Source organism: Sceloporus undulatus, chromosome 2 (genome assembly GCF_019175285.1).
Source record: "Sceloporus undulatus isolate JIND9_A2432 ecotype Alabama chromosome 2, SceUnd_v1.1, whole genome shotgun sequence".
Classification (NCBI taxonomy): Eukaryota; Metazoa; Chordata; class Lepidosauria; order Squamata; family Phrynosomatidae; genus Sceloporus; species Sceloporus undulatus.
In genome coordinates, this window is record NC_056523.1 from 123,293,352 (window position 1) to 123,305,926 (window position 12,575).

Consider the following 12,575-nt stretch of genomic DNA (forward strand, 5'->3'; position numbering starts at 1 on the left):
GTCAGGATAATCCGGGTTATCCATCACTGATTCGGGTTTTCACTAGAGAAATTGATCAAAGTAGAATCGAATGCAAATTCAAATGGGAACCTTTTTCCTTAAACAAGGATCGAACGTGAATTCAAATGGGAACGATGTTCCTATAATCCGATTCTTGATTTGCTTTATAGCCCAGTGGGAATGGGGCCATAGTGTCTTCCTCTTCTGGAAGCTATGGACTTTTCCTACTATGCTAAACCCTAGCATTCCTTAGGCATATGAAATGTAGCCAGGAGCTGTGGTTCCAGGAACTTCTAGGAATGTTTGGAAGGCACAGAATAGGGAATTGCAAAATAAAGCAAATTAGAATAAAAATCCTCAGAATTCCATACTTATAATTTTTTTTAAAAAAAGTACTAATTTCATTTTGTTATGTACTTCTCTGCCATTTTTTTTAAAAAGGAACTTTATATAAGAATATTTGAAATAGAAAAATAAATAAATTTATTTATTTTGGATGGATGGAAGGAAAGAAAGGAAGGAACAGAGGTGGAGGGAGAGAAAGGGAAAGGGGAGAATGAGAAAGGGAGGGGGAAGGAAAAGGAAGAGAAAGATGGGTGGAAAGAAGGAAAGAGATGAAAGGAAGGAGAGAGAGTGGAAGGGATGGAAAGAAAGAAAGAGCTGTGTGGAGGCAGAGATGAAGAGAAGAGAGCCAGGAAGAAAGAAGAAAGGAAGGGGGAAATGAAGGCAAGAGGGATTGAAAGATGTGTGGAGGGAGAGATGGGGAAGGGAGGAAGACAGACATGAGGGAAAGGGGGATGTGAAGGGAGACATAGGGAAGGAAGGAAGGAGAAAGAGAAGGGGAGATGGGAAGGAAGAAGGGATGGACCTCTGCCTCCAGCAGGAAGGGAAAGAAGGAAGGAAGGAAAGAGGTGTGGAGAGAGAGATGGGGGGAAGGGAAGGGAGCTAGGAAGACAGGAGGGAAGGAAGAAGGAAAGAGGAAGAGAAAGGGAGAGGGAAATAAAAGAAGAGGTGGAATGAGGGAAGGAAGAAAGGGGAAATAAAGGAAAGGGAGGAAGAAAGAGATGAATGGAAGGAAAGAAAGAGTAAAAGGGAGAGAGAGAGGGGGAATAAAGGAAATGGAGGAAGAAAGGCATGGAAGGGTAGTAAGAAGGTGAAAGGGAAATAGAAAGGGAAGAATAAGGAAAAGGGAGGAAGAGAGAGATGGATGGAAGGAAAAAGAGTGGGAGTGAGGGAAGGAATTGGGAGAATGAGAAAAGGAGATGGAAGAAAGGAAAAGGGAGGAAGAAAAGAGAATGAATGTGAGATGGGGGGTGGCAGGTCTGGCAAAGAGGGCCAGGCCTCTAGTGCTGGTGCCCGCCGTTGGCTTTTTTGCGGGCCCCTGACAGGGCCTGGGGCCCGTCAGGGGCCCGGAAAGAGGGTGAGGCCTCCAGCACTGGCCCCGCCCCTGGAGGGTGGAAGCTCCACCCCCAGTGTGTGGCACCGCCCCCGGAGGGTGGAAGCTCCACCCCCCGGCTTCGGCCCCCCAGTTGTCCGAGGGACAGAAACCCGGCCCCCGGCTCAAAAAGGTTGCCTACCCCTGCTCTAGTCCTCTGGGGGACATTTACTTCAACTGGCCAGCAGCAGACTGGCAACTGTCACCCAGAGGACATTTTCAGCAGCCATTCCTAGACTATGGAATTACCTACTAGGAGAAATCTGACAACTAAACATCCTGTCTGAATTTAAAACAGTATTAATGACCTATCCTTTTCAGCAGGCCTACCCAGCTGATTTTAAACTATTAATTTTAAATTAGTATATTTTAAATTTTATGTTGGATATTTTAATATGTCCTGTGTTTATGTGTTTTAACGTAATGTATTTAAATGGTTTTATGTGTTCTAATTTATGTTGTACCTTGCCTTGAACCTTGGGGAGAGGCAGGTAAGAAAATAACAACAACAAGTACTATATATAACAACAACAACAACAACAACAACACAATGGGTTGACCATTCTCTGAGTTTGTCCTGAATGGGAGGCGATATCTCTATGAGGCTTCTGATCCAGATGAACTATCCCTTAGTGCTACTCAACGTGGTGATCCATGTCAGTGCCAGTCTGTAAGCCATTGGGTGTTTCCAGGAAACTATGTCAACATGACAAGAATATGCAACAAATATGTTACAGATTCCTGACACAGTGGGGAAAAATTGATGATCTTCCACATTAGATGGCTTGAGAAACACTGCCTTGGAACACAGCATGACTGGAGGCTTTATTAACTAAGACTCACATTCCAACTCCTTGATCCAGTTGTGAAGAAGGAAGCGTATTCTGTCCTTGGACACCCTCCTGGGTTGGGGATGGTGGTTCCATGCGCTGAAACATAAGTGGTGTCCGATTCTACAGGAAAACACAAATTGAGTCAGAGTTTCATGTTGAGATAGCTTTTAGCAGCAGTTTAATAATAAATTTAAAATAGCATTTTATGTCCAGGTTGGCTTACTACTGCTACTGCTGATATTTCTGGCTGGCCCTGTCTGCAATGTCTTTTGTGTTCTTTGATTTGTGTTTGAACACTATGTTTGGTTATAAACCAACATGGACCCAAAATGCTATTTGAAAACACTGAAATTCGGGACCATGCCAACAACTATGAGGTCAGAATACGCAGGGAAGCCATTGAAATCTAAAAACACCTGGACAACTTCAACAGGAAAGAAGAAACCCGGAAAGTAAACAAAGTTTGGCTACCAGTCCTGAAAAACACCAAAATTAAGACTCAGCACATGCAAATGAACATCACTCAGGGTCAGGAGTTTTCCCAGCAGACAATGGATCACTAATTAAATAGACTCCTGAGGCCTTACCATTCACCAACAGATCAACACACAGATTAACATGTAAATCACTTCCTCTCTACCATGGATCACACAGTATATATACACCACACACCTGCATGCCACCAGCTGAAGATGTCAGCCACAGATGCAGGCAAAACATCAGGTATAAATTCTTTCAGAACATGGCAACATTGCCTGAAAACCCCACAAAAAACTATGGATTCCAGCCATTAATGCCTTCGACTTCACATTAAAATATTAGTTAACCCCCTAGCCTCTTGGGGGCTCTCTTGGCTAGTTGATCACATCTTCTTTATTGCTCCCACACTACATTCCAATACTCATTTGTATGCTTATCTACTCACCTTGGCTTAAGACAACATCTTTGCCTTGTCCTCTAATGACCTAACTGAACTTGTCACCTCCACACCTTGTCTCCACAAAGCAATGTTTTGTATTCCTATGGACATTCTCTCACACAAACTGCTATATACAGTAGGTATATCTGTTGAGGATTAAAGTTATAGGAGCCCTGTACTGGCTCCAGTCTGGCACCTCTACTTTCAGATAAGCTTACATGTCAAATGCACACTGGTGATCTATGTGGAAAACAACTTTATTGTTGTAAAATGTCTACATAGGAAGCACAACGGAAGAAAATGTATAAAACCGCAATAGACTGTCTTGAAGAAAAAAAATCTGATAGAGATTCCCTACCAATGCTGTAGCATGATGTGATGTGTGATATAAGAGGAGTTGTACTGCATTGTTTGTATTCAAGGGTTTGGTTCTTCTCTCTATCTGTCACACACACATACACACTCACACACACACACACACCACAGTTACTGACAAAAGAGTCTCAGTTTTTAAACCATTTGATTTCTTTCTCCCTTTAAATGTGAGTCCACGAGCTGATGGAAACTAGGCAGTCTGAGCCAGAGCTGGGAGCTGAAGGGCCTTTTCTAAGTCATGTTTTATGTTCCTCACATACCTGCTCCTCCCGCATGGCCTGCAACTTCTTAGCCTTACTTTGGCGGTAATATTCCATGATCATCATGGCTGCATAGATTTTACCCACAGTCAGGTCAGTAGCTGCAGGATGAGAAAATCAGAAAGAAAACATTAAAAATCATTCCATTTTAATGTTGCTTTGGCACTGCTCAAAGGTGCTATCCTTGTACAGGCTTGTTGGACACACTACAACTGGTATGTGCAGAAGTGCTCAGTCTGCCATGCAGTTCTGGAGTGGGAGTCCAGTTAAATATCTTGAGGGGATGGATATTCAAAGATTCAGACTACAGTACCAGAATCATGTGCTATGAGGTGAATTGCTATAAAGGACATGGTCTGTATGGGCTCCTAAGCATGGGGACCAATTGTCCTAAAATAGTGTGAGGCCAAAACCAATGAGTGACCAAGGAAAACAGGACATCACTCCATCTTCACTATTTGAGAAGTGTTGGAAAGACATAGGCTCCTTCCCAAACCTGCTTAATCGGTCCCTGCTTAAGTGACAGGCAGCCAGTGGTTGGCTAAGCACTTCATTGAGCTTCCACATTTATTTTTAGATTAAGGACAAGGCCTGTGGCACCGTTAAAATCAATAGACTTATTGTAATATGAACTTTTATGGACTACAGCCTACAGATGCATTGAGTCTAATCTAGGGCAGTAGTGAGGGATTGGAAGGCTGTGGATCCCATTTTTGCAGATTCCAAATTGTCCCCACCAATCTCCCAAAGCCTCCTGAGCCATGGCATTTTAAAAAACCTTTTTTGGGGGAAATGATTTTCAGGCCAAAACTGCCAAACACAGAAAAGAAAAGAAAAAAGTTCACTTGCAAAGCCCCCCTCCCCCCCCGCCAAACAGATGCAAATACACATGGGATTTATAGTCTATGAGGAGTCTGGAGGAAATCTGCATCCCCACTGATCTCCACATACTGCCAAGAAATGGGGATGGATAAAATAATCAATCACACCCACTAGAAGAATGTGACTGGCCATCTCATCTCAGCCAGTCTGTTCTAGACCCATAAGGGCCTCTTGAAAACCCCTATGTGACTAAAGAAAGCATGATTGGCCATTTGGGCTCCTAAAAAATCTGGAAGTGTAGGGGAACATGGACAGATTACAGAGGTGGCTGTGGCATTTCAAGGTCTTGTCCAGTCACTTCCAGGCCTAAAACTGGGTGGCAGTGATAGTTGGTCCAAAACAACCAATTATGTCCTCTAGAAGTTGTGATTGGCTGTTTTGGGCACTCAAAAATAAATGAAAAGAAAACAAACAAACAACAATTTGGGATGTTGAGGGGGTGGGGGTGGATCCTATGATCCTAGACCTCAGGAAGTTGCCTACCTTAGTACTGAAGTAGGAGAACATACCTGTAAGAGGCAATTACAACAAAGCACATCATGTGCCTTTTTAGCAGGCTGTATTTGTTCTGAGCATGGATACTGTCTGCCAGTTAGCATAATTACTGTCCACTTGGAATAATAGAGACAAGTGTGGAAAATGGCACAATTCCCTCCATTAGGCAGATGGCTCTACAGTACTAAACTGGAGTATCCACAAGTTAATTCAGTGTGACAGAAGTGTCATTGTAAGCAGGGGCAGCAAAAGGTAGTTCTTACATTTATGAGGGGTTACCAGGAGATCCAGAGTTTTTTGGGACAGGTTGGGCCAGATTGCCATCATTTCCTTCCTCAGCTCTGCATCCATCTGCTGCTTGTCAGCCCCTCCTACAAGATGTAACCCAGGAGTAAGAAGTAAGTAACAGATATGTCTGCTTCTGATTTGGATCCCTTTTCTTCTAAATATTAACATTTTTTGTTCTTTTCTGTCTTGGATTTTGCTGATTAATGGTTAATTGTAAAAATAACAAACTCTAGATGTCACTGCAGCCTTGTTATCACAGCTGATGTTTTTTTTAAACACACCATGTGATTAAATTTCTCCTGAACTGTAAATACTTCACAACACAGTTCGGAGATCGTATGTAAGACTGTTCCCTACTCAAGCCTGGCTCTAAAAGTAGGTGGAGGCAACTGGAGTGTCTTGAGACACTAGTAGGAGGGGGAAAATGTCAGTAGTCCATTGGATGTTCTTTCTGAGTGATCGTTTCTGAAGACAGAGTTGTACATGCTCCACACTCTATTCTAATCCCCTAAACTGGCCTGCTGCTCTCAGGTGTGATGGAAATTTTTATTCTGCTGCCAATATTCCATCTACTTATATAGAACTGTATACTAAAATGTACTGAACAAGCTAGTAACTCAGAGGGAAAGATTCTAGCACAATTCTCTCTCTGAACCTCTAATTTTCTATATGCCAGAGCAAGCCTTACTGAAAAGTGTGCCATACACCCTGGCAAAATTTGAAGCAAACTGCTACAGCAAGTAATCCTAGCAAAATTTCAGCTCTGGTGTGTAGGGAAACAGGAGGCAAGAAGCTTTTAACACTCAACATAAAAATCAGGAGTTGGAAAAGTGCAGCCTCCAGATGTTACCAGACTGCAGTTCCCAGTTTTCAGTCTCACCACTGGCTAAACTGATAGGAGCTGCAATCTAGCACCTAGAGAGACACACCCCTGTTCTAAACACACTGCAGATCCATTAGTACTGCTTCTGATGGCTCTCTTAAACACTAGGGCCTTCTTCCTGCAGAAGCTATTTGGACAAGCTAAAAGCCAGAAAGCCATGTCAGCACCACAGCTCTGTAGGATGGGGAGAATGCGCTTTTTGGTTGTTTGTATTTGCCACATGCAAGCTCTGTTTTATATCTCCCTTTCAGCCTAAGTGCTACAGTAGCCTAAGATGGGCTTTCCTTTATTCATTCTCATTTAACAAAATTAATTAACCTGTTACACAAAAGACAATTCTCTCTTGTTGCATTTATGGAAGTGATACTTACCTTTGGCAATCTTGATGTCAAGTGCAGTCCGAATCAACGCCATGAGAGTGGAATTGAAATGGACTGTATTGTCATCTGCCACAGGCAGGTCCATACGAAGTAGTCTCTGCAGAAATCCGAGCAGAAAGGTGTCATTTTTTTGACCCCACAACTTCCCAGCTTGTCATGCACAGATGAACCTAAGCACCTTGAGGAGAACGCTGAGATCCGGAACATTATGTTCTGTTTACTACTCCTGATTTAATGTTCTCCCATTCAAGGTCATGCAGATCAAGTGTGATGGCAATATTTCTAAGGGGCTCAGCAGATGGGCCCCAGGCTGGCACAGGGACAGGCGGGTGTTTACACACCCACCTGTCCCCTTGTCATGGACCTGGTACTGGCATGTGCTCCTTACTTCCATCTGTCAATGTCTGTTAGTGAGTAGACCTGCTTTGCCATGTCTGACAAGGAAACGTCTGGCTGTACCCATTTCTGCGTCAGACATGGTGACGGTGGTCTACTCACTAGCAGCAATGGTGGATGAGGATAAGGGTCACACAGGGCCATCTGATCTAACTGGGTTTGCTGCTGGGTTTTGTGGAAACTCCAAGTCAAACAAGAGTAAATTTGACCTGTGTTAAGGGCCTTTTACCCTGGGATAAGGTCAGATCCTCATCCAGTCTGCCATGATCTGGCCTGATCCTGGCTCTGGGATTTTGGTCTGTGTCATCCAACCAGGACAATGCGAAGACAGGAGGAACATGGGCCCTTTGGCCCATGGAGACAGCCCCTCAGTAACTTATGCCTCACCTCATTTTTCTTTCACTCAGTCTCTACTACATACAGGTATTATAACTTTTGCACCAGCTCCTAGGAGGGATGACTGGGAGTGTACTCCCATATAAAAACTATGTAAACTCAGGTTATAATCCTAAATATGATGCTTCCAAGATCAGCCCACAGATGTAACTATGATTTAACAAGTAAACATGGTATTAGGCTACAGGATTATCAATATTTTCCTGTCTTTTTCTTTTTCTGGGAGGAGGGCAATGCCCCTAAATGCCTTTAATAGAAGATGTATTTATTCACTGTAGCATAGCTGAAATGCAAATTCCAGGATTCTGATCTATCCTACCATATTCTGCTCCACTCTCAGAAATGAGGAGTTAAGAGCCCCAGTTTTGCTTGCTGGACCACTCTTTTCCCACAGTTGGGAGCTCCAATATATTCCCATGTGCTCCATTACACTAGACCTCATGGAATATAATTCTCTCTATAATTAATCCTTTTTGAGGTACTACCTTCCACAGAGTTCTCCTCAAGAGCTCATTATTCAACTATATAGCAAAGTAAAAAAAAAAAAAAAAATAAAGAAAAATAAATCAACAAAACAAAACAAAAACAAAACAATATCCCGCCTTTCCAAGATAGCAGCAGACAGCAGCAGTAAAGGGGTGGGATCTAAGGAGAATGCACTGCAACCATTCAAGTTTTATCAAGTGTGCAAGACTAGAAGCATGCAAAAAGAGCATGCACATGCAGCACAGCACAATGCAAAGGCATCCACAGAGAACACATTGAGACTCATTCATAGCTCTGGTATAGATTGCTATAAAGGGAGAGGTCCGGATTGTGGGCTCTTGGTGCAAAAATGGGTGCGCCCTCAAGGTAGAAAAGAAAGAAATGAAATTGACAGACTATGGGCCATGTGCCATTCCTCTGAGCCAAGGCCGTGGGCTGGAGATCACACAAGATGCTCAGGGTGGGATTTGACCTGCTAGTGCATTAGCTGAGATAGGCTGCAGACCAATGGAAATGGGGGTTAGACGATCAGGGTCTTGGGGAGTTGTTAAGTGGATGTCATTGAACAGAGGCACACAGGATGATAACAGGTGAGATCAAAACAGCAGAAAGTGGAAGAGAAGGAGGGAGACACACATACAGGTGATGATGTACAGTCAGCAGGAAGATTCTTCAGAAACCCCTTGTCCAGAAAACTTGTCAATCTTGGGAGATCAACTTGAGTTAAATACCTACTGAAGATGTCCCTTATGCTTTTTGGTGTATACGTCCTCCTTTTTGGTAATGGGGTAAGAATGCTGCCTGTTCCCTTCACTTTCTCTGTGTTTCTGACTATCCAATCACTGGGCTAAAGACTGGCGTGTCATACTCCTTTCTGTTGCTTGCATCAATACCAACTGTCAAAAGGATCTGGGAGAGTCAAGTTTTTCTTTCTGGACACATGCAAGGTTTGGAATGGAGTAAACAGTTAATAATTTCCTAGACAAGATGAAGCAGCTATATTTCCATCCCCTTCCCTTAGACCTTTTCTTTGCATTGCATCTGAACGAGATTATGGATGGTCTTTTAGTCATTTTGGCAGATGAGCTAGAACAGCTGTCAAAACTTATAATATTGTTTTGCAGCCAGAACCCAACAGCCACATAATTTTGGCAGATAATTTTGGTTGCTTCTCTCAGTAACTCCTCCCAGATTTTGGCCAGAGGAGATTACTTGGCAGTCCAAGAGTATGTCATCCATTATCAAGAACATTATCAAGAACAGCAAGGGGAAGTTGCAACATGACTATGCTCAATAACAACTGATTAATGTGACTGAGTACAGCAGCATGGTGATTCCATTTAATATAGGGATTCTCAACCTCTGGTCTTCCAGATGCTTTGGTGCTCAAGTACCAGAAATCCCACCCAGAATTACCAATATCCAAGAATTCTGGGAGCTGAAGCCTCAAATATCTGGAAGACCAATGTCTGAGAACCACTGACTACATAATCAGAACACCAGCAAAGGAATGCTAGCTAACTAACTTAGGGTTGCCACTCATGGTTTGCTTACCTCAAATATTGCCACTCATATTTCTTCCCTCAAATACGGAAGTATATACTCCCCAATTGTACTGGTTTGGCACAGACCATACTGGTTAATAATACTCTGATCTCCTACTTTCTTAACTGCTTTTAAAATGTCTTGTTTTCTCTCTCGTCCCACCTTCATCCGTGGTTTTCTTCAGCTGTTGCAAACACAGTTCAGAGTGCAAAAGTAGTTTGCACTCAATTAACTTAGCTTGAGGGTGCAGTCTTGCTCTTACCCTTTGTCCCCCTCTTTTTCACTACGAGCCTTCCTAAACTCAGTACGTACATTCTAGGATTTCTCTCATTAAACCAGTAGCTGTGTGTGTTCTTCGTCATTAATAATTTTTGCTCTCTTGTTGCCTGGCCACACTCTTTTGACCAAACTCTGATGGTGCTGGTGCATGTGTGTCCCTGTTTTCCTCTGTGAGATCTTTGTTAATGTGGAAGCCTGTTCAATTCTACTGCTACAAATGTAATCCTCAGCTAAGTGTAGCAGCAGCTAGTGTATCTTCCCTTCCACAAGTGTTCTGCTCAGTGACCTTAATCTTACTGTTAGTGCCAAGTACAGCAGACTCATTAAATCAATATATATATATATATATATATATATATATATATATACACATATATATATATACACACACACACACACATAGATATATAGATATAGATATATATGCTCCTGCCTCTCCCAGTTGGATCGAGGCAGGATTACAACCCAATCTACATTTTATTGTGCAAGATAATAGATGTGAAATTGCCAAGGTAAACTATGTATGTGTCTCAGGTTTATAGAAGAGTTGAGCCTGTCTAGGGCCGTGCTTGCACAGTTAAAATAAAATAGCCTCCCCACATCCTCTTGGTGAGTAGTCCAGCAACACAGGGTCAAACAGACTGAAGTTAAAAAAAGTCCTTGGTTGTTCTGGAACTTCCCAGAAGATCATAGAATCATAGAGTTGGAAGAGACCACAAGGGCCATCCAGTTCAACTCCCTGCCATGCAGAAAATCACAATCAAAGCATCCCCGACAGCTGGACATCCAGCCTCTGTTTAAAGATCTCTAAGGAAGGAGACTCCACCACACTCCGAGGGAGTCTGTTCCACTGTCGAACAGCCAGTACTGTCAGGAAATTCCTCCTAATGTTGAGGTGGAATCTCTTTTCCTGCAGCTTGCATCCATTGTTCCGGGTCCTGTTCTCTGAAGCAGCAGAAAACAAACTTGCTCCCTCCTCAATATGACATCCCTTCAAATATTTAAATAGGGCTATCATATCACCTCTTAACCTTCTCTTCTCCAGGCCAGAACAGGAGCCCTCTGTGGCTGTTTGCACACAAATCCCATTGTGCTCTCTGGTGGATACACCACTGTGGTGGGTCACTTGCTCTGAGGTCAAAACTAGGCACCCAGCCAAATGATCATCACTGGGTGCCTCATTCTGACAGACATGCCATGGTAGTGGGACATGTGTGCCATCACCTACCTGGCATTGGAACTGAATCAGGTAATGACAGAAGGTCAGGTAGCTCTGAGGGCAGATTGCTGTCTGAGTATCCTCACTCATGTAGATACTACGTGGGACAGCTCAGTGAGAAAAGATATTGGAGGTAGGGGACAGAAGGATACAGACAGCAATTCTGCCTTGAATCAGACAAGAGTCAGAAGTTCAGAGAACCCACTGTTTATTCTTCCACTGGAAGGTAATATTATTGCAGAACCATTATCTCTCCCAAAAGGTTTTCTGGACAATTGTTGTCATAGGTAAATGAATATATGGATGTACGGATAATGGTAGGTGATAGGAAGCATATAGAAGAATAAAGAGAGGAACAAAAAACTGTGGGAAAGGGGCAACTACTGCAGGTATTAAAAATAAAACACATTATCTTACTGTATGGATACTGGGGAAAAGAAGCACAGATATAGAAATGTCACAGTTAGGAATGGGACTTGTGGACCTGGTCACCAAAACCTCTAGGCTATAACCCGTTTGCCTTAAGGTTCACATACTTTGTACAACCTTCTATCTTGTCACCCTCTTTTCATCAACTCTAAGGTAATCTAGGATTTCTGAAACCCAGTACAAGTACCTGCTTATACTGTATTTTGTTTTCCAGCTGATCAAGGAAACCATAGGCTGCACCAGGTGTTAGTGTTCAAACAATTCTATGTATTTCTGTCTTTAATGCAGTTATAATATAAAAAGCCAACAAAACACTTGTATTAACTGTTTACTGTGGCCTAGTGTTTCAGTAACTGCTCCATCATGTCTGTAGTTGCTTTTTAACAATTCCATCTGTATCAAGGCTAATAAGATTTTCTTGAAATTCACATAAATGTGTTTCATTCATAGACTTTTCTTTTCCAGCAGGGATATGGTCCTTTCAGGCATCTCATTACAGAAGTCATGAGCTGCTGTTTGGGATTAATATGCTTCCATATACTCTCTTGTGATATTCTAGAATAGGGCTTCAGTTCACTGAGAAACAGCACAGCTATAGTATTTTTAAAATATGGATACTTTGGACACCTCTCTGAATTATTCCCATCAATGAGATTATCTTTCTGCAGTAGTGGGACTGTGTGATCCTTTGAGGCAAGAAGCTATGCTGATGACAGCAGTGCTACTGGTGGAGTCTCTCATATTAGATAGCCTTTTGCTGAGGAGCCAAAATAAATGTGCCAAACTGCAGACTCTGCTGCTCAGCTGTGAGGGGGCTGTACCTGTGAAAGACGCATTTCCAAAGCCTGCTTGCAGGCAGAAGCCCTGAACTGCCACCAGACTCTGCTGCCCAGCTGTGAGGGGGCGGTGCCTGTGAGAGAGGCCAAGCCCTGAACCCTCCCCAACCACCACCGGATTTGCTGTCAGTTGAGAACATCAGCACCTTCAAAACCGACCCACTGGTCAGCCCCAGAAGACCTGATGCCAGCGCCAGCACCGGAACAACCCCAGGCACTGCAGAGGACAAGCGCTAGCG

General features: G+C 43.0%; 1 protein-coding gene across 13 annotated transcripts in view; it reads right to left on the reverse strand.

Moving 5' to 3' along the window:
- Positions 1-12,575, reverse strand: part of CACNA1A (calcium voltage-gated channel subunit alpha1 A) — a 461,089-nt gene that overhangs the window by 52,584 nt on the left and 395,930 nt on the right. For all 13 annotated transcript variants that reach the window (XM_042448340.1, XM_042448338.1, XM_042448344.1 and 10 more), the window contains 4 exons: positions 6,742-6,847; positions 5,463-5,570; positions 3,823-3,923; positions 2,279-2,388 (listed from right to left, as the gene is read on the reverse strand). In XM_042448340.1, coding sequence (XP_042304274.1) covers positions 2,279-2,388; positions 3,823-3,923; positions 5,463-5,570; positions 6,742-6,847 — 425 coding nt within the window. The remainder of the gene's footprint in view (positions 1-2,278; positions 2,389-3,822; positions 3,924-5,462; positions 5,571-6,741; positions 6,848-12,575) is intronic.